Raw genomic sequence first — 18,703 nt, forward strand, 5'->3', positions numbered from 1 at the left:
TCTATATACGTATTGCTGGAATACAAGGTGGGGATGGGTGAGCACTAGGAAAAGGGAACAGAGAAAATTCTTTTGTTGTTGAGAAGTCCGAGTTTAATCACAGCTGGGGAATTAGGAAAGGTGGTGTGGAAGATTTGACATTTATCTGGGTCTGAAAGGATGAGTGAGATCTGGCTTTGTGGCAGTTCACAGATAGGGTAGGCAGAGGGTTAGCATCTCTGCTGGAGGGAATGGTGCTGGCAAAGGCGTGCTGGCAAGGAAGGCAGGGAAATGTGAGAAACTGGGGGGTTCATTTCAGTTTAATTGGAGGAGGACAGGATCTGTGAAATGGAAGAGTTCCCTTAGGATCAGGATGGCCTTTTCCAGCCTTGGTAGCGGTGAGGAAGATGTTTGGGAGAGGGAAGAAAGTTGAATAAGAAGGTCATTTGGATTCCATGTGTTGGTCACGGCTGAGAAGTGGCCAGAATCCAGATTCCAGATCCTTCAGCAGCCACTGCCACGAGTACTGGAAATTCACAGAGGTTGCTCCCTGCCAGTCCACCCCCTTCTTCCTAAGTAACATTTTCCCAGGCTCTGGCACGGTCTACCTCATGAAGGGCTACCAGGGCTTCTTTAGTCTGGTCCACAGGCCGGCATCAGAGCTACACTTGACTCTCAGCCTTCCGTGTCCCCTCTCCCAGCCCCAGTTGTGAAGAAGCGCAAACCAGTGAGAAAGAACTGAAGGGAAGGGTTTGCACCTTCCTCTGTGGCAGAACTCCTCCAGCCCCCACCCACCTGCTCGAGTGTCTGCCTCAGTCCAGCAGGAGACACGCTACCACCTTACTGCACTGGTCCTCTGGGAGCAGATGCACTTCCCAGATACTACATCTAAAGAGAAATCAGGAAACAATTCCAAGCTAGAACTTGTTTTCTAGATTTAGAACTGAAGCCTTTTCATTCTGCATACTGAAAGCTCTACCCAAGTCTTGGCACCAAGGTCCCCAAGATGGTGCCTGTAGCCGGTGCTGGCATTCAGGAAAGACTGGGCTGAGCAGCCTGTGTTGCCTCTGCTTGTGAGAAGGGTGGGATCGGAGGGGCAGAGGACGGGGGGCGGCGGGGAGGGGGGTGGCTGAAGTGAGAGACTGTGGAGGTCAAATCATCGAGACAAAGGAAAGAGTCACCCAGGGTTTGAGCCCTGACCGCCCTCGCCTTCCTGCTGTCACCACTTAGATGTCTGTCTGGCAAGTACCTCCGACTCTTCATGTCCCAAGCAGAACTCCTGGTCTCATCTCCTGTCCAGTCAGCTCCCCGCACAGCCTCCCTTCCCGACAGTGCCGACTTCTCGTTGCTCAGGCCAGGAACCTCGGAGTCACCCTTGATTCTCCTGTGCCTTTCACACCTCAGATCCAGTCCTTTAGGAAACCCCAGAGGCTTTCCAGTCAGTCCAGCCTGACGCGTCTGTCTTCCCACCTGCGCTGCAACCATCCTGGTCTAAACCATCTGTCACCCGCATCACAGTCAGAGCTCCCTGCCCAGGTCTTTCCCTGCCTGCCACTGCTATTCTAAACTGAATAACTAGAATGGTCCTTTAACAATAGGAGTCCGATCTTGTCACTTCTCCGCTTCAACCGCGAGTGGCTTTTGTGCTATCTCCAGAGTAAAGGCCAAGTCCTTACAGTGGCCCTCATGCGCCCACAATATCTGGCCCTTCCACCCCCATCCCCTCCCTCAGCTGCTCTGTCCCTGTCCTCACCGACACTCGCCTCCAGCCACACGTTAGTTACTCCCCATGCCGCTCAGGCACGCTCCTGCCTTGTGGCCTTTGCACGAGCTCCACCGTCCATCTGGAGCGCTCTTCCATGTGTCCACAGGGCTCACCCTCCCCCATGTAATACCGACCTTAGGAGGCTGTAATCTGTTTTGATTTGGTGTCATGGAGATTATCCGCGGCTTAGAGCAGAGAAACAGATCCTTTTATGGAATCCTATAGGCCTTCTTGTCTACTGATTAACGAGAATGAAACTGCTGTTGGCTTTTAAAGACAATGGGGACTGCACAGAAGTGTGTGTGGTGCATTTCACATTTCAACCAAGGAGCACATTTTTGTGTGGGGCAGCGCATGAAGGTCACGCTGGCTGTGATGGGTTCACTGATTCGCCATATGCAAGGTTTGTAATTCTCCGTTCAGTGACGGTTGCAGACATTCTTATTTAAAAGATCAGTGCAAATTGTGTTCAAGGAATAATTTGTTATACATGTCTCAAAGTTCAGTGATTTTGAGCCTCAATTATGCCGTTAAACCTAAAATATATAAATGAATAACACATCTATAGTTTCTCTGTTTTAGCTGATTTATTTGTTCTTTGGGTTTTTAACCTCTTTATTTTCACATTAATCTTCAAAAGATTTTGCTATAAAAATAGCAGATTTGGTAGACAACATGGGTTTTGAGACCAGAGGACATTCGTTTTAGTTTGAGGTTTACCTTACTGGTGATTATCAGTATGGAGAAGTTATTTAATGTTTGTCTCTCCAAAGTGAAAATTTTAGTTCTGCTCATTGGGTTGTTGCTAGGATCAGATGTGGTCACGTATTGGCTCTGGGTAATTGTTGGCTGCCATTTGGAATATCATTTCCCATTGGACGCGGAAGAGTACACCAGTGTTTTGGGATCGTTCAGGGTTCAGGAAAACATCTTTAATGGCTTTGAAAGCAAAACTACTGCTTATAGCTGACTGCTGCAGGACCCATTTTTTGTTTCTGTTTTAAAAATTTTAGTGGAAAACACATCTTTATTCTTTCCACTGTCCACCCCACACCCCCATGCCCAGAGTCCATGGAAACCCACAGTTTGTTCTCTCCTCCCTTCGTCCAGCCCCCACATGTAAATATGCACACATTTACTTAGGTGTTTGCTCAGTGCATTGATGTGATGGGCAGAAATAAAGATGGAACTTGTCTTCCATTGAGGAGCTTATCCCTGGAGGAGCTCACCACTTTTTCAGTTTAGACGAGATTCGATTGAGTACAACTTTTATTCAGCTTCTACCATGTGCCAGGCACTTTGCTGGACTTGGGGATTTGAAACTGTAAAAGAAGTGGGTCTAACTCTTGGGGAGAACAGACAGAAACCTAGGGTTACTCTGTGTCAGGATGCATTTCGTGACAGAAGTACATGTATGCCACTGCTGGGTGGTGATTATTATCTTGATGTCCTTGGGGAAGTGGGGGAAGGTGGCAGTGCTGGGTGTGAGCCCACTCACACGTGGACCTGCTTCCCAACCGTGCCCTGTTCTGTGATCACTGTTCCATTTAGGGGCATAAAACTGGCCAGACGATGAGTTAAGTGTGTTCTCTGGACTTTGAGGAGAAAGCCCAATGTCAAATACTCTGCCGTAGTCAGGCTCTGCATCTCATTTTTTGTTTGGGAAACAAAAGTCAATACACGGGGACAGGGAAGCATAAAATGGCATGTTAATTATTTTGAAATATTGGCCAGATTTGTTTTGGAGGCAAGGGAACAGGTTGGAGGTCATGGGCAAGAGAAGAGCTGAGGGGTGGGGTGTACGGCAATTGGGTGCCAGCCAGATGGACCTGCGGGCAGTTTCCAGCATGGTGCTTAGTCAGCCTGCTTCCTCCCAGCTCTTGCCCTCCTTGTGTTCTTCTGTCTCATTAAATATCACATATATTCACAGAGTGCTCACTGTGTGCTGCACACTGCCCCCTGATAGTTAAACAGGAGTGTATGCCCTGCTGGTCCAGGCGTGTCTCTTATTGGGCAGGACACATAGATTTGAATCATAGGATCAACAACTAGAATTGAACATGGGGGAAGGGACCCTAGGGGTTGTCATCTGTTTGTTTCACTTTACTGATCCGGAGTCTGGGCCCAGAAAGGCTGTGTGACTCTGCTCAGGCATTACATCAAGTTTTCCTTCTGCTGTACTCCAGTGACTGCCTGTCCTCCCTGCCACGATCCCGTGCAGATAGGCTCTTGTTATAAGGATCCCCCCCACCCTCCTCCCTCTTTCTTCCCTCCCTGGAGCTTCCTTCCTTCCTGGCACTGTCCTAGGGCAGCTGGAGAGGGGGTAAGACAAAAGTCTTGCCCTCAGGAGCATTTGCTTTAGAGAGCCAGTAGCAAAGAAGCAACATCTGCCGTCTAGACAAAGCAGGGAAGGGCTGGGGATGGGATTGCGGGTGTAAGTAAGCACTGTGGTGAGAGGTCAGACCTCTCTGGAGGAGGTGGCATTTGAAGACGGAGCTGAGGAGATGTGAACAGGGTGCTCACATAAGGGGAGGGAGACCCGGCCAGCGGCAGCACAAGGAACAGTGCTCTGTGCTCCAGAAACCTCTTGACATTGATGGAGGCCGAGGGTCTGCACACTGCCAGTGCGTATTCATTTGGGAAGGCTGAAAGAAGCAGTGAAGGACCTCAGTCTGGTGCCCAAGGTGCTTGTTATGGGCTTAAGTTGGTCTTTAGACATGTTGGTGGGACGCATCCTGTGTGACCTGAAACTCAAGGTGTGAGGAGTAGCGACCAGAGTCAGGTTATGGGACCCCTTTGCTTTAGTCATGGGCCACCCAGAACAGCAAGGCCATTCTTCTCCCTCTTGGACTCTCCCTGTTGCTTTCACAAAACTTCAGATACTTTTCAGTGAAGTAGTGAAGTGGGCCCAGGAGAATCCCATGTTGTAACGCGCCGTACCATGTGAGACTTCTCAGCGGAAAAGCCTATAGATGATCTCGCCTTTCCGTTTCAGACGGCCCATCTGAGGATACTGACCTTAAGGACGCCTATCTCATCCCAAGAAACATCATGGCTGAGCCAGACTACATAGAAGATGACAATCCTGAACTAATTAGGCCTCAGAAACTAGTCAATCCTGTAAAAACGTCCCGCAACCATCAGGATCTTCACAGAGAACTTCTCATGAATCAAAAAAGGTACAGTGATTTCTTGAGCTAAGTTTTCCTTTGGGGACTTTGACTTAAGAGATTTTTTTCTTTTCTTGACTGTATTTAAGGCTGCCTTATTCCTTCTAGTGTGAGCCAGGGCATCCCTCCATGAAGTCAGGTCATCTGCAGGTACAGTCGCCACTGCCGCTCTTAACTCCGTGGGCTACAGAACTCTGTCCCCTTCTCAAGTGGACACGTATTGTAGAATTTGGTTGGAAGGGTGTCGATTAAGTATGAAAGAGAGTATCCTAAGTCAAAAAGAAATACATTATTTCTTGGATTTGTAAAAATTCTGAATTTGCCCCTTACATTTGGGGAAGTGTGGGAATCCAAGGTAAATACTGCCGGCTTTGGCATTTTTGAGTGGCAGGGAGAAGTGTCTAGAACTATCTCAACTTAATAATAGACAAGAGCTCTCTCTCTTTTTTTTTAAGTAACATTTAAAATTATTACTATGATCATTTTTATTATTTTTTTGGAGGGGAGAAAACATTTACCTTTTTATCTTCTTTGTAGACCATTTGTTGGTGCCCATAAACATGTTTATCTGTTGGGTTGATAGAGTCTGCTTTTTAAGTAATTTTGGGCAGGGCCAGTTGACTAGGAGAGCTCGGGACACAAAGTTACTTATATTATTTAAGACCTGTTGAGCTCCCCTGAGAGCTCTTCCCATTTCTTCAGAATGAAGCTATTGATCTGAATTGTTGGACTACAGGTCGATCATACCCCCACTCTTTGCCAAGCCCTCGTTAGCTCTCATTGAACTGAAGGGTATATAGACCAAGTTAAGCGGTAGGGTCATGTTTTAGAGGGGAGGCCTAATTTAAATATAAAAGTAAAAACATTTAAAGAGGTGATGAGGGAGCAGTCCTCCTTCCCTAGTGCACCCCTGGAGAACTCATAACTCCTGTTGAGGAATTCAGTGTGAATCCATCGTTCCTCCAGGCCGGGAATGTGCCTCACTGCCTTTTTGTTACCAGCATGCACTAGTATGCTGTTGGATTCATGCTGATCAAATTGAATGCAAGTTTGATCCCTTCTGAACAAGTGCTTAGCTTCTAACTGTCTTTGTGACATAAAAGAAAAAAAATACATAGATTTGGTATCATCATGCCCAAAGCAAAACAGGAACATGTATGTTCCTAAATAGGGCCACAGAATTTGGAGGCAGTCTTGCCTGGGAAATGATGCCTGCATTTTGGTAGGAAGATCAGAAGTTTGATGTAGGGGCCCCTGGGTGGCTCAGTCAGTTAAGTGTCTGCCTTCGGCTCAGGTCATGATCTCAGGGTCCTGGGATCGAGCCCTGTGTTGGGCTCCCTGCTCAGCAGGGAGCCTGCTTCTCCCTCTGCCTGTAGCTCCCCCTGCTTGTGTTCTCTCTCTCCTTTTGACAATAAGTAAATAAAATCTTTAAAAAAAGTTTGTACTCCAAAAGAGTAGCAGTCGCCACTAACTAGTTTTCTGATTGTCTTCCTTCTTGCACCTCCATTCCCTTATCTGTAAAATGGGAGTAGGGGGCATCTCTGAGGGACATTCTAGCTCAAACTGGGTTTTGTTTTTCTGTTATATCTATGAAAAGGCTCCAAGTCAGAATAGAGGCAAAGGTGAAACCAAAATGGGCAGAAAACTGTACTCTGAATTATAGGCTACAAATTATTCCACAAAAATATATTTAGCACCCTGGGTTATATCTCTAAAACATACAGGTTTGTATAATTGAATCTGTTGCCAGATTTTCTAGAATAGGCACTTTCTGTGAAAATGGACCTCCCTTCTGTCTGATTTTCTCTGGCCCATGATTTCTTTTCCTTATTACACAGCTGACTCTTCGGTCAGGCCCAGCTCAAGTAATTTGGGAGAATGCTGTGTTCCCTCGAGTACCATAGTGCAGAGAGGATGTCGTTTGAGCTTAGAGGGAAATCATCTAAGTCCTGGTTTGCCGTTTATCTTGACCTACCTTTATGACCTTGGACAAGGTCCCCCTTCCTGAGATACGTGTCTTCATCTATAAAGTGGGAGATGAAAATACTCTTCTTCTAAAACTTAAATAATAACATGTATGAGTACCTACTAAAATGACTGCTGTATAATAAATGCTCAATTAGTCCCATCCATGTTCCACTTCCCGTGGAGCATCATCAGAAGATTCCCATTGCTTTTCCCCATTTTTCCCTGAAGGGTGCTGGCCTGGCTTTTGAAGTACATCAAGAGGAGAAAAAAAAAAGAAAGAAAAGGCAGGAAGAAGGCAGGTTTCAAAATCAAATGAATATATCTCATCCTATGTTTTGGGGTTTTCAAGATAAGGTCTTAGTTTAGTGGGGTCCTCTCATTAGAAATACAGCTGGTTTGTGGAGTGAAACCTCTCAAGCAGTTTTTTTTTTCTTTTATTCATCTTCCATTGTACATACTTGCTAGAGACTGTGGGGTTTTTATTTCTAAATTTTCATGCCAAAGGACAGGAAGTTTCACATGGATAATATGTATGTTTGGGTAAAGGATAATTGTACTTGATTACTGGTTTATATCGTAACAAAAGTCTGCTTGTTTTTTTTTTTTTTTGTAATTTGTAAAGGGCCGTCCTGTATTTTATCTTATCCAGTGATCTTTCCAGTAATCCAGTGTGTGTTATCTTGGGGTCACCCTTATTTGACATGTAAATAAGAGAAAACTCAGAGAATAAACATAAAATTCAAGGTAGTTCATACAAATAAATCAAGTAGAGTAATAATATCATTCAGAAACAAAGCAGAGAAGAGAGAGGGAGACAGCAGCGAGATCCACATGAAGCAAGTGTTCTGTGGAGCCCTGTACCTTTGCTCTACAGAGGCACAAATTTGGCTCAAAGCCCTGGAGCAGTTGGTTCACAGAGCTTCTCAGGTTACATTTTATTTTTTATTATTTTTTTTTAATTTTTTTATTACATTCAACTAGCCAGCATATAGTACATCATTAGTTTTTGATGTCATGTTCAACCATTCATTAGTTGCGTACAACACCCAGTGCTCATCACCACACGTGCCCTCCTTAATGCCCGTCACCCAGTTACCCCGTCCCCCCACCCCCTCCCTTCTGTAACCCGCAGTTTGGTTCCCGGAGTGCAGAGTCTCTCCTGGTTTGTGTCCCTCTCTGATTTCTTCCCACTCAGTTTTCCCTCCCTTCCTGCCCCTGTGGTCGTCCATGCTATTTTAGAGATCATAAGATAAAAGCAGAGTCACTGCTTAGGAGAACAAATACTCATAGGTATTTTAACTCCGAAACCTACACACTCTGAAGGATATAACTCTGCTCCTCTACTTAGCATCTTTTGGACCTAGCCAAGTTTCAGATTAAAAGTCTTTACATTTTGAGCTGGTTACAGTCTGCCATTAGGTGTGATTATGAGGACCGTTGGTCAGGTTCTCCAGTTCTGTAGGTGCTCCCAGGGGCATTATTTCAAGAGACATTATTTTTTGTAGTTGCAAGATGAGCATTCAAGAGGTTTTAAAAATATAGGGATATTTCTGATATAACTTAGAGAGATTCTGTCTTCTCTACAAAGAGTTCTTTTGCCCACAAATAGAGAATACCCAGTCACTTAAACACATCCCTAAAATTAGTTCTTTGGCTTATACCTTCCAGTCAGTGATTTCCACTTCCCTGTGTTTTTAGTTGCTCTTCATTGTATATGCTTTGCTAGACATAGAGTTCTTCAATAATGTACTTGTTGCTCTACCATGTGGGAAAAAATATGGGAAGCTGAGTTAGAAGTATTTGCATTTAGAATCCCTGCAGGTAGAAATGGCTCAAGCCAAAAATGTAGATAAGACAGGCCATAACAGAAGATTCCAAGATTAAAGAAAGGGCTGGAAATCCAAAGGCAACCCTCCCCCTCCACCCAAAGAAAAAAATTGGGCCAGAAGATGTTTGGCTGGGTGGGTGGGGAGCTGTTCTTAGGGTGGAGGCGGAGGGAACGTAGACCCTTCTTTCACCTTTGTGGGCCTGATGCATCTGGCGTGGAGGCGGAGTGAATGTAGACCCTTCCAGGCGGCCCCTGGGTGTATTCACTGGTTTCTGTGAAAGGTAAAATGTAACTTTAAAAGTTGTCTGGGGGCGCCTGGGTGGCTCAGTCGGTTAAGCGTCTGCCTTCGGCTCAGGTCATGATCCCAGGGTCCTGGGATTGAGTCCCACATCGGGCTCCCTGCTCAGTGGGGAGCCTGCTTCTCCCTCTGCCTGCCGCTCCCCCTGCTTGTGCTCTTTCTGTCTCTTCTCTCTCAGACAAATAAATAAATAAAATCTTTAAAAAAAAATAAAAGTTGTCTGTACATTTCCTCACTGGTGGTGGAAATATAAATTGTTGCAGGCTTTTTTGGAGGGCAGTTTGGCAATACCCATCAAAATACAAAATGTGTAGAAGCTTAGCCAGCAGTTCGACTTCTATGAATCTAGCCAACAGAAATACTTACATAAAAGTGTAAGTGTACATGTACAAGGAAGTTCATTGCCTCATTGCTTTTAATAAGGAACGATTGGAAACAACCTAGATGTCTGTCAGAGGAGCGGGAAGATTATGGCACTTCTGTACTGTGAGGTCTTGGGCAGTTGTTGGGAAGAATGAGGACGAGCTCTGCAAGGGCTGTAGAAGGTTTGGAAGAGCATAGACCAAACTCTTAGTTATCTCTGGGTATGGGAATGGGAAGCATCCACATAGAATACAGTGTAAGTGGTGCTCCCAAGATCTGTTTAACAGGAGGAGTTTGGGTGTGCTTTACCTTTTATTTTACATATACGTATATGTCACCTAACCTGTTATTTTGTAAAGAGCACATATTAATTTTTTTAAATTTATTTTAGAGAAGGGGGAGGGGCAGAGGGAAAGGGAAAGAGAAACTTAAGCGGACTCCATGCTGAACAGGGATCCTGACGTGGGGCTCGATCCCACGACCCCGACGATCTGAGCCAAAACCAAGAGTCAGACGCTTGACCAGCTGCTCCGCCCAGGCACCTCTGGAGCATGTATTAATTTTTAAAATTGTCTTGGCCTTCTGATTTAACAGTTACTCAGATGACTCCTAGATGCTGAAACACATTGGTTGATTGACATAGTTTAGGGAACAAACCACTCATCAGGCCACAACCACAGGAAGCCGACTCAGAAATAACTGTTGGTGTTGAGTGGTTCAAAGCCACTAGGACTTGAGCGCCTGTCAGTCATAAAGGAGTTGAAATACTTGTTAATTATATATGTCACAATTGATTAATGCGAATCAGCTGTTAACCACACATAGAATGACACTGTAGTCTTTATGAGATTTGGAGAGGCTCATTTCTGTCTTTGGTCACTCTTTGTAATCTGATCCAGTTTTTGACTCAGAATCATATGGGTAGTGCTTGACTTTTTCCATTCAGCACAGAAAGTGAAGTGATCTGTTGTGATAAAATATTAACTAAATTTGTATGACTTTTTGACTGCTGTTAAGTGCAGAACATTTATCAGATAAGCACCATTTTCCTGAGCCTTCTGTGACTAAATATTTTATCTTACTGCCACCATTGTGTAAAATCTTTGACTAGAAAATGAATACTGGATATTAGTTAAACCCATTCATAGGCTGCAACAGAGTGTCAGCTTAGTGTTCATACATCAAAGTTTGTTCAACAGCCTTTGCATAATCCAGAAGAATTTAATAACCGTTGAGGTTAATTTTGTCAGTGAAATAAAGGGAAAGGAAAATGTTTGAAGTTTAAATTATGCAGGTAGCTAAATTCTTAATCCTAAAATTTAAATCCCTTAATTCTGTCTGTGCTATCATACTGAGGCATTTTAATAATCATGAAACAGAGCAGGTCTTTACTCAGATTATTTACAAACAAATTTTCCTACATTTGTTGTGAGCAAAGTACCATAAGCAGTTTTTATTGCACATGATATTTAATTTCCAAGATCGTCTGTCCATATTTCTGTTGACATCATAAGAGCTTAGTAACTGCAAAGCAACCTGTAACTAAATTATAAAAGTTACACATGTCTTTTGCTTCTTTTATTTTGGCTGAATTTTAATATTTTTCTTTCTTTTTTATCAAAAGTTCTAATGAAAATTGGGAAAGTGGAGACATATATATTATTTTGACTATCCTTTATCTGTAGTGATGGAATATACTGATCTTTGGTCTGTAAACAACAACTTTGAAAAATTTGTGATTTAAAAAAAATGTAGATAGAAGAGATGCCAGAATTTTGTAAAAATTATAGTTAGATAAATGAAGAAGCGTGAAATTGAGGATTCATTCACAGATGTCATAGTGTGAGCTTGAAAGAACATTGAGATGAGTGTGTTGTTGAGTTTCTTACAACCAGAGCACACACTTTGGAAATTGTTGTTAGATTTAACAGTTACTCAGATGACTCCTAGATGCTGAGACACATTGGTTGATTTGACATAGTTTAGGGAACAACCACTCATCAGGAACGTCTGATTTATAGACTAGCAGTCACCATCAGCAGGACCAGAAGGTGCATGGGAAGGTGCCTGGGCCAGTCTCAGTCCTGGGTGGATTCAGCAGGGCCCTTCCTGCTGCCCAGAAAAGCCTGGTCCCTGTGGGGTCAAGTATGCACGTGTATGGATGCATGAGACTGAATATGCCCACCATCGCTTAATGCCCTGTGTTGCCTGCCAAAAAACTGACGGTGTTCTTCCTGTTTTGTGGTTCCATTTTTATTTTAAATGCTCTTAGTAAATGTTAATACCAAATTGAGATGATTTAAGAGCTAGGAGACTTGTCACAGAGAAAGGGACGACAGGAGGAGATAGGCTGGCAAAGCCAGCACCTTGAAAGCCTGGACTGGAGAAATCTTAAGGAAATGGTAGAAAACTAGAGACAAGGAGAGTCCTAGCTAACAGTTAAACATGACATTCCATCTAAGGAGATGCCTTTGACTTACTTCAGAGATTTTGGGTGGAGGGTTGCTAGCGAATGGTCTAAGTTTTTGTTTTGTTTCTCCCCATCTCCAGAGATGGCAGCCTAATTTCTCTCTCAGAAATGTAGAACTTCCTTGCGGCCTGATGGCCGTGCATGGTCAGTAGTAAACAGCACATCTGAAGGGATTCCACTGCGAGGAGCTCTGGCAGTCTCCGGAGCAGAGTTCCCCGTGGGCCATGTGCCCCCAGGGGTTGATGACATCTCAGACGTACCTGTACATATTCAAGAGCCCTCTGACAAATCTGAGAATTTTGGAAGAGGAGTCCACGGCCATTATGCTGTTTAAATTTCTGTACTAGCCTATCTCTGGCTACTTTTATACATGGGATCAGGGGCTCCATCTTGGGAAGCTTCCCCTAAAACTTCAAGTGGAGGTGCCTCATACTCTGGTCATCTCCATCATCTCCACCTCCGCCATCTTCTTCTCCATCTCCATCATCATCATCATGAGTGATCATAATACCCATTGAATGAGCATGCTGTTCCGACCTTCCCCACCCAAACCATTTTCACTAACCTTTGTATAGGCTAGTATCTGGCACATAGTAGGTGCTCGATACATTTTTATTGAATGAGTGGATTTTGCGTACTCTTGGAAGTTGTTCTTGCCCTTTCTTTCATGCTCGTGAATTTCTGATACCACCTGTGTTGACTCACTGGTAGTAGGCATCACAGTAATGCTAATTTAGTAGTCTCGTTTTCTGTGGCTGATACCTTAAATTTCTGTTAATGAAGGATGTGTCCATTAGATTAAAACTTTGTTTTCTTCTCCCTTTTTTTTTTTTAGATTGAGACATTCTAATTTTGTTCCTATTTATCTGTTTTTTTTTGCAGGGGTCTTGCCCCGCAGAACAAGCCAGAATTGCAAAAAGTGATGGAAAAGAGAAAACGAGATCAAGTAATAAAGCAGAAAGAAGAAGAAGCACAAAAGAAGAAATCTGACTTGGAAATAGAACTATTAAAACGGCAGCAGAAGCTGGAGCAGGTAAGAGTGATGGGGATGAAAGTTGTCTTTTTCCTTTATTGAGATATATTTGACATTCGGTATTGTGTAAGTTGAAGGCGAACAGTGTGTTGACTTGGTACATTTTTACTGAGGTATGTTTGGCCCTGAGGCTTAGCTAGCACCTCTGTCACATCACAGAGTTACATTTCTTCTGGTTCTGGGAACAGTGAAGATCTAGTCACTTAGCAAGTTGAATGTCCATAGTATAGCTTTGTTGACTGTAACAACTGTCCTGTGTATTAGGTCTCCAGGACTTCTGTATCTACTGGCTGCAAGTACATACACTTAAACAGCATCTCTCCCATTTCCCCAGCCCCTGGGAGCCACCATTTTACTCTCTGCTTTTACAATTTTGGGGCTTTTTTAGATTCCACATACGAGAGAGATCATGCAGTATTTGTCTTTCTCTGTTTGACTCAACTCAAAAGTTACCTTTTCTGTCCTGACAAATAAGAATGTTGGAACAAGCAGAATTTGCCAGACCTATCAGATGTAAGTGTTTATTGTACAAAAGGAATGTAAGAGACAGGATGTCAGCAAATGGGCTAAAATACATTCAAGGTAAAGACAAGGATTCTACTGAGGACTCAGAAAAGATTCAGGGGGCAAAGCCCAAACTGGGGAGTATCCCTGAACTCACTGCAGAGTGTTAGGAGCACAAGCAATTGAGTGAAATTCAACTTCACTGAAACTGCATGCAGAGCCGACTGTGCATTGGTCTCAGGATCTTGTTTCCTTGGCCTTGATTTTGGGCTCTCATCGTCTGTGCTGTTGCTGGTAGTACCGACGAGGGGGTTGCTGCCCCTGTGCAGGACGGCCACACGGCCCGTACGCATATGCACATGTGTACACGTAAGATGGAGACCAGGAGCGAATGTCTTCCCCTGGGGGATAGAGGGTATTAGGGACTTTGGAAAGTGAAGGAATGTTTTGGAAAGCCTCTCAGTATGTAAATAATTTTCCTGTTTCTGAATTTCATTTAGCTTGAACTTGAGAAACAGAAATTGCAAGAAGAACAAGAAAATGCCCCAGAGTTTGTGAAGGTTAAAGGCAATCTCAGGAGAACAGGCCAAGAAGTGGCCCAAGCGCAGGAGTCGTAGGCCCTGGCGACAGAGACCGCGCGCCCAGCCCACCACGCGGGGAAGCTGCGAGCAGGCGCCTCCTCAACCAATGCTTAATCTCAGGGCCAAAGCCCCTGGAGAGAACCCCAGCCAGCAGAGAATTGTTACTTTAAAAAGGATTTGGTTTTGGTTTTCCTACAATCCGGGTGGATAAATGATCTGTGACAGTTGCAATTCCTATTCGCCAAACGAAGGATGTTGACCAGCACTTAAGTTGGGATAAGTGAACCTGTGTTCAAAGACTTTAAAAAAAAAAAAAAAAAACCCACAACAGCAAAAAAGAAAGAGGACACTGGAATAAATTCTAGAGAGTTGCACTACTTGGTTTTTCTTCCAGGCCAAGTTTAATGGGGCACAGAGCCTTTTTTCTTCTAAAATCTAAAGAAAATGTGTTTTGTTTCTTCCTTTAGTTATCTATTAGATAATTTAGATCACATAGGACGATGTTTGACCTGTTAACATCCAGCATTTGTAAAATCCTTTTTGAGAATCTAGAATTTTCTTGTTCCATTTTACTTTCACCTGTGTTATATTGACACCCAAGAGCGTTAATGTTGAACACAGCTGTTACCTTTTTTGACATTAAGATTCAGAAATAGGGTGAGAAGGTTTAAAAATATGGGAAAAAATACATATAAAAGATAAAGAAAAACACATAAGTGTTCCTCTTGATCTTATTTTAATTCCTTTTGGTTCTCTGATATTAGAATGTGCTATGGTGACATTCCAGTTCGGAGAAGGCACATCATACAAATCCACCTATTGCTTTGATAACTGTTAGAATTTTGTTTTGTTTGGTTTTTGAATTTCTTGCTGAGCTAATCCTTTTATATGAAACAGTCTCCCAGTCCTTCGGAGAAGAAAAACTAGTCCATATTACCCAACTTCAGTGTCGAAAGTAGAGGGTGCAAATCTTTGAGAGCAGTCTGGGGAATGCTCCCAAACTCCTCCAAAGAACAAGGAGGAGTTCTTTGGGTATTTTAATGTGAAACAAACATAGGTTGGTCTCCAGGAGGCCTAGCTGGAAGGTTGGTAGTATTTGTACATTTTGAGAGAATCCCAAGTTTTGGAAAATTTCAGATGAAGGATCACATACTGCTTCGTTTTTTTTCTTGTGAAGAAAGATTGTTCCCCCGCTCTGTTGGAGGTGATGACTACTGTACAGCATCTCAGGAAGCACCGAGGTGAAGGGAGAGACTGCCCCGCTTCCGCACGCTAGCCAGCTTGTTCCCCAAAGTGAAGTCCCAGTCGAACAGCAAAATCCTGATGCAAAATGCATTTGATTACTGCTGGTACGGGCAGGGGTATATTCTACTTAGGGTGATCTGGAAGAATTTATGTGGATTCAGTATGTTCTCCATCAAGATGATTCAGCCAGTCATTTCTACAGTGAAGAGTCTTCTTAAACTTCCTTTACAGGCTCATAGAAAACTGGATCCCAGGCTGTTAATCCTAATAAGCATAGTAGAAATTAGCTTTCTATGGGAATGCTTTATGTTTTCATAGTTGACAGGCTCATATTCAATCCTCATGTGAACAACATAAAGGTAAACACGATGACAATATACTGCTAGTCAGAGGACCATGTCGGTTACACCTAAAATGGGTGATTTCTCATCAGTAAGTATTAATGAATAAAATATGAGATGCTTAAGATAAAATGTTGCTCTATAATAGTTTGCTTTTGAAGGATGGAGTGGTAGCTGTTTTTTTCCCATCCTAGCTTTTGAGAGAAGAAAGTATGTTAAATGATCATCTTGAAAGTACCTTTCTGATCACACATTGATTGGAGTGCTTTTTTTGTGTATATGGGCTGATGATGAAATTTGCAAAATGAAGATTCATGACTGGCTCATAGCTTCTCACCTAACTGGATGTTGGATCTTAAGTCCTGTGCCCTTGAAGCAATTCTGCCACTTGATAAAATTCTCAAGGGCCCTGATAGGCCCCGTTAGCAGGACTGATTCTGTTCCTAGAACTTACCTAGAATTCATTCTTCACTGGGAAGAAAAATTACAAAAGCATTTCCCTCCCAATCGCACTCACCAGTCTGCACAATGACGTGTAGTGAGTAGTACAAAGTCTGGCCAAAAGACTTGTAAATAGTGTGAAGTGATGTCTTATGACCAAACGGTGGAATGTACAGGTAGAGAAGCTCTTTGAAGTTGTCAGATCAGCTCGGCTCACAAGCCTCAGTTTCAAAGGGCGCCCGTCTCTCCTCCACACATTAATACTGTACAGTCCAAACTCCCTGGACTCAACGAACATCCGAGCAGTTTTGTGCTTTGAGCCACTTTTTGACAAGAATGGCTCCATTTTTCCACTCCGTGGTTTTCTTAAACTAGTTCAGTGTTTTATAGTCTCCCGGTAGTAAAGTAGTGTTGCTTTCTAAGCTACAACAAACGGTTGACTTTATTCTTCTACTCTGAAAAATCTTGACTTGTTTGAGTGTATATAGTATATATAAAGGGAGCCTTAATGGATTTGTTTTCATAATTTAATATTTTTTGTATTTGCTCTTGTACAATTGTTTTTAATGGAAAGTATTACAGAATTGAGGGTGGAATTCTTAGAACCAAAGTTATTCTTAATAAAAATCACCACACGCTTGGACCATGAAGCTGTGTCTGTCTGATCTGTTGGAGATGGATGTCTGCACTGAAGGTGGGGGCTCTGTGTTCAGCTCAAGGAGTAGAAGGTGGTTTTCGGGACTCCTTTGGTGACTGTCCTCTTTGACAGCCCCCCACCCCGCCTCAAATTAGTTATGTCTTCTGCCTTGTGTCGGTCAGGCTGACAATTCACTGTGTCAAGCAAATTCATGCCAAGAGATCACGCTACTTTTTGTACAATGTGGTATGTTAGCGGTCGCGGTCAGTCCTTCAGATCAAAGTATTCTGATTTTAGGTCGCTTGGTAGGACTGTGGGAGGTATATTTTGGTAAGGGCCACTTTTTAATGTTGTGAGCTAGTACGTATCTGAAGTGCGACCATGAAATTATTCTACTTATTCAGCTAAGTTAACGTAATCCTCAAAAAGTTACTTTGGGAAACTCTACATGTGATGACATTGTACTATTTGAAATAGTTAATGGAGATTCTGGTCTCTTTGTGCCTTTATTTTCCAGCCCCCAATTATTACTCAGCTTGATGACCCAACTGCTAGTGTCTTTGGACTCTATTTTGAAAATCAGATCTCCTCAGGGCAGTGCAGATTTCCTGCCTCTAAGGGTATACTGTGAGTTCTAAGGGCCAGTGCAGAAGATGGGCTCCAAAATGATTTGTGTGGTAGCTTTTATTCTTGGAATGCAAGCAGGCAGCTTCCCAAGGGGGCAAGTCCGAGGCTGGTACTCCATTTCCTGGAGCCACTCTATGCTTGTTTGTTTCTTAGCGTAATAGTAATAGATTTGAAAAAAGACAGGGCAATTAAAAAGTGTTTGATAACATTTGAAATGCCAAGTGCACCTAAAAGGTATTAGAATAAAACTGCCAGGCTTACATTTGCTAGTATAATGAGAAATGGAGTGTTTTCTTTCTGTGGTCTTAGGGTAAATAAAATCTTTATGAGGAAGCCTCACAATTACAGTTTCTTCCTTTTTGTTTCCTCTTGAGAAGATGCAGTCTGATTATCAACTGGGGATGTTTTCAACGTCTTCCCACTTGTTCCTAGATATCCTAGCAAGATGATAATTGCCAACCAGAGTTCGGTAAAAAGGACACTTGGTTATTTATTGAGAGTATGCTGATTGCTGCTTGGGTGTTGTTGCTCCCAGGCCCCTCAAGGTTGGGGAATATATCTGTATGTCCATGTAAATATATATTTACACATCTGCATTGATACTTATTTTTATATCTCTAGTTATTGAAAATCATGAGTTCATATTAATACTCTCAAATCTAACCTAATAGTACCTTCTAGCTTTCCTGTTTCCATATTTGTAGCTCCTTTCTCTAGCAGCGAATGCCTCCTCCATGTACTTATTAATTTCCACAACCACCCCCCCATACCTAACCCACCTCCTGCCTTCGCTCAGTGCCATCCCCACTCTGGTCCTGTCTAGTGGCTTTGTGGCTGAATTATCAAGGAAGGAAAGAAGCAAACATGTTTTTCTTGGACATTTAAGCATTTATTGTGAATTTAAACTAATTAAATTCTCTCAAACCTCTTAAACTGCAGATTTAGTATGCCTGACTATTTTGTACCTTTCAAAACTCAAACGGTAGGTGAACCATGCTGGATGTGTCAGTTCAGGTTCTCTGGAGAAACAGAGCCAAGAAGAAAGAAGAAAGGTTTAGTGAAAGATACGATTGATTGATAGGTAGACAGACAGACTTAGGAGGAATTGGCTCATGCAGTTATGGAGGCCCACCATCTGCTGTCTGCATCCTGAAGACCCAGGAGAGCCAGCCAGTGGTGTGATTAAGCTTGAGTCTTAAGGTGTAAGTCTGAGAGCAGGAGACCCCTGTTCCAGCTCAGAAGTCAGGCAGAGAAAGAGAAAGCGAAACCTCCTTTCCTTCCCCTTTTCTGTTCACACAGGCCCTCCGTGAATTGGTTGAGGCGCCCCCTCCCCCCCCCCCCCCCGCTGGGGAGGGCAGCCTACTGAGCCCCTGATCCAAATGCCAGTCTCTCTGGAAACACTTGCATGGACACACGCGGAAATAATGTTTAATCTGGGTACACTGTGGCCCAG

The 18,703-nt window shown here is 43.3% G+C and overlaps 1 protein-coding gene across 3 annotated transcripts in view; it reads left to right on the top strand.

Annotated features, from left to right (window-relative positions):
- FAM107B (family with sequence similarity 107 member B) overlaps positions 1–16,636 on the top strand; it is a 228,836-nt gene extending 212,200 nt beyond the window's left edge. For all 3 annotated transcript variants that reach the window (XM_028114149.2, XM_028114150.2, XM_088025801.1), the window contains 3 exons: positions 4,740–4,923; positions 12,724–12,874; positions 13,879–16,636. In XM_028114149.2, coding sequence (XP_027969950.1) covers positions 4,740–4,923; positions 12,724–12,874; positions 13,879–13,995 — 452 coding nt within the window. In that variant the 3' untranslated portion in view covers positions 13,996–16,636. The remainder of the gene's footprint in view (positions 1–4,739; positions 4,924–12,723; positions 12,875–13,878) is intronic.
- Positions 16,637–18,703: the final 2,067 nt, after the last annotated feature.

The sequence above is a fragment of the Eumetopias jubatus genome, unplaced genomic scaffold (assembly GCF_037043125.1).
Source record: "Eumetopias jubatus isolate StellerSeaLion01/CBP00866 unplaced genomic scaffold, mEumJub1_p1.0 scaffold_8, whole genome shotgun sequence".
Taxonomy (NCBI): Eukaryota; Metazoa; Chordata; class Mammalia; order Carnivora; family Otariidae; genus Eumetopias; species Eumetopias jubatus.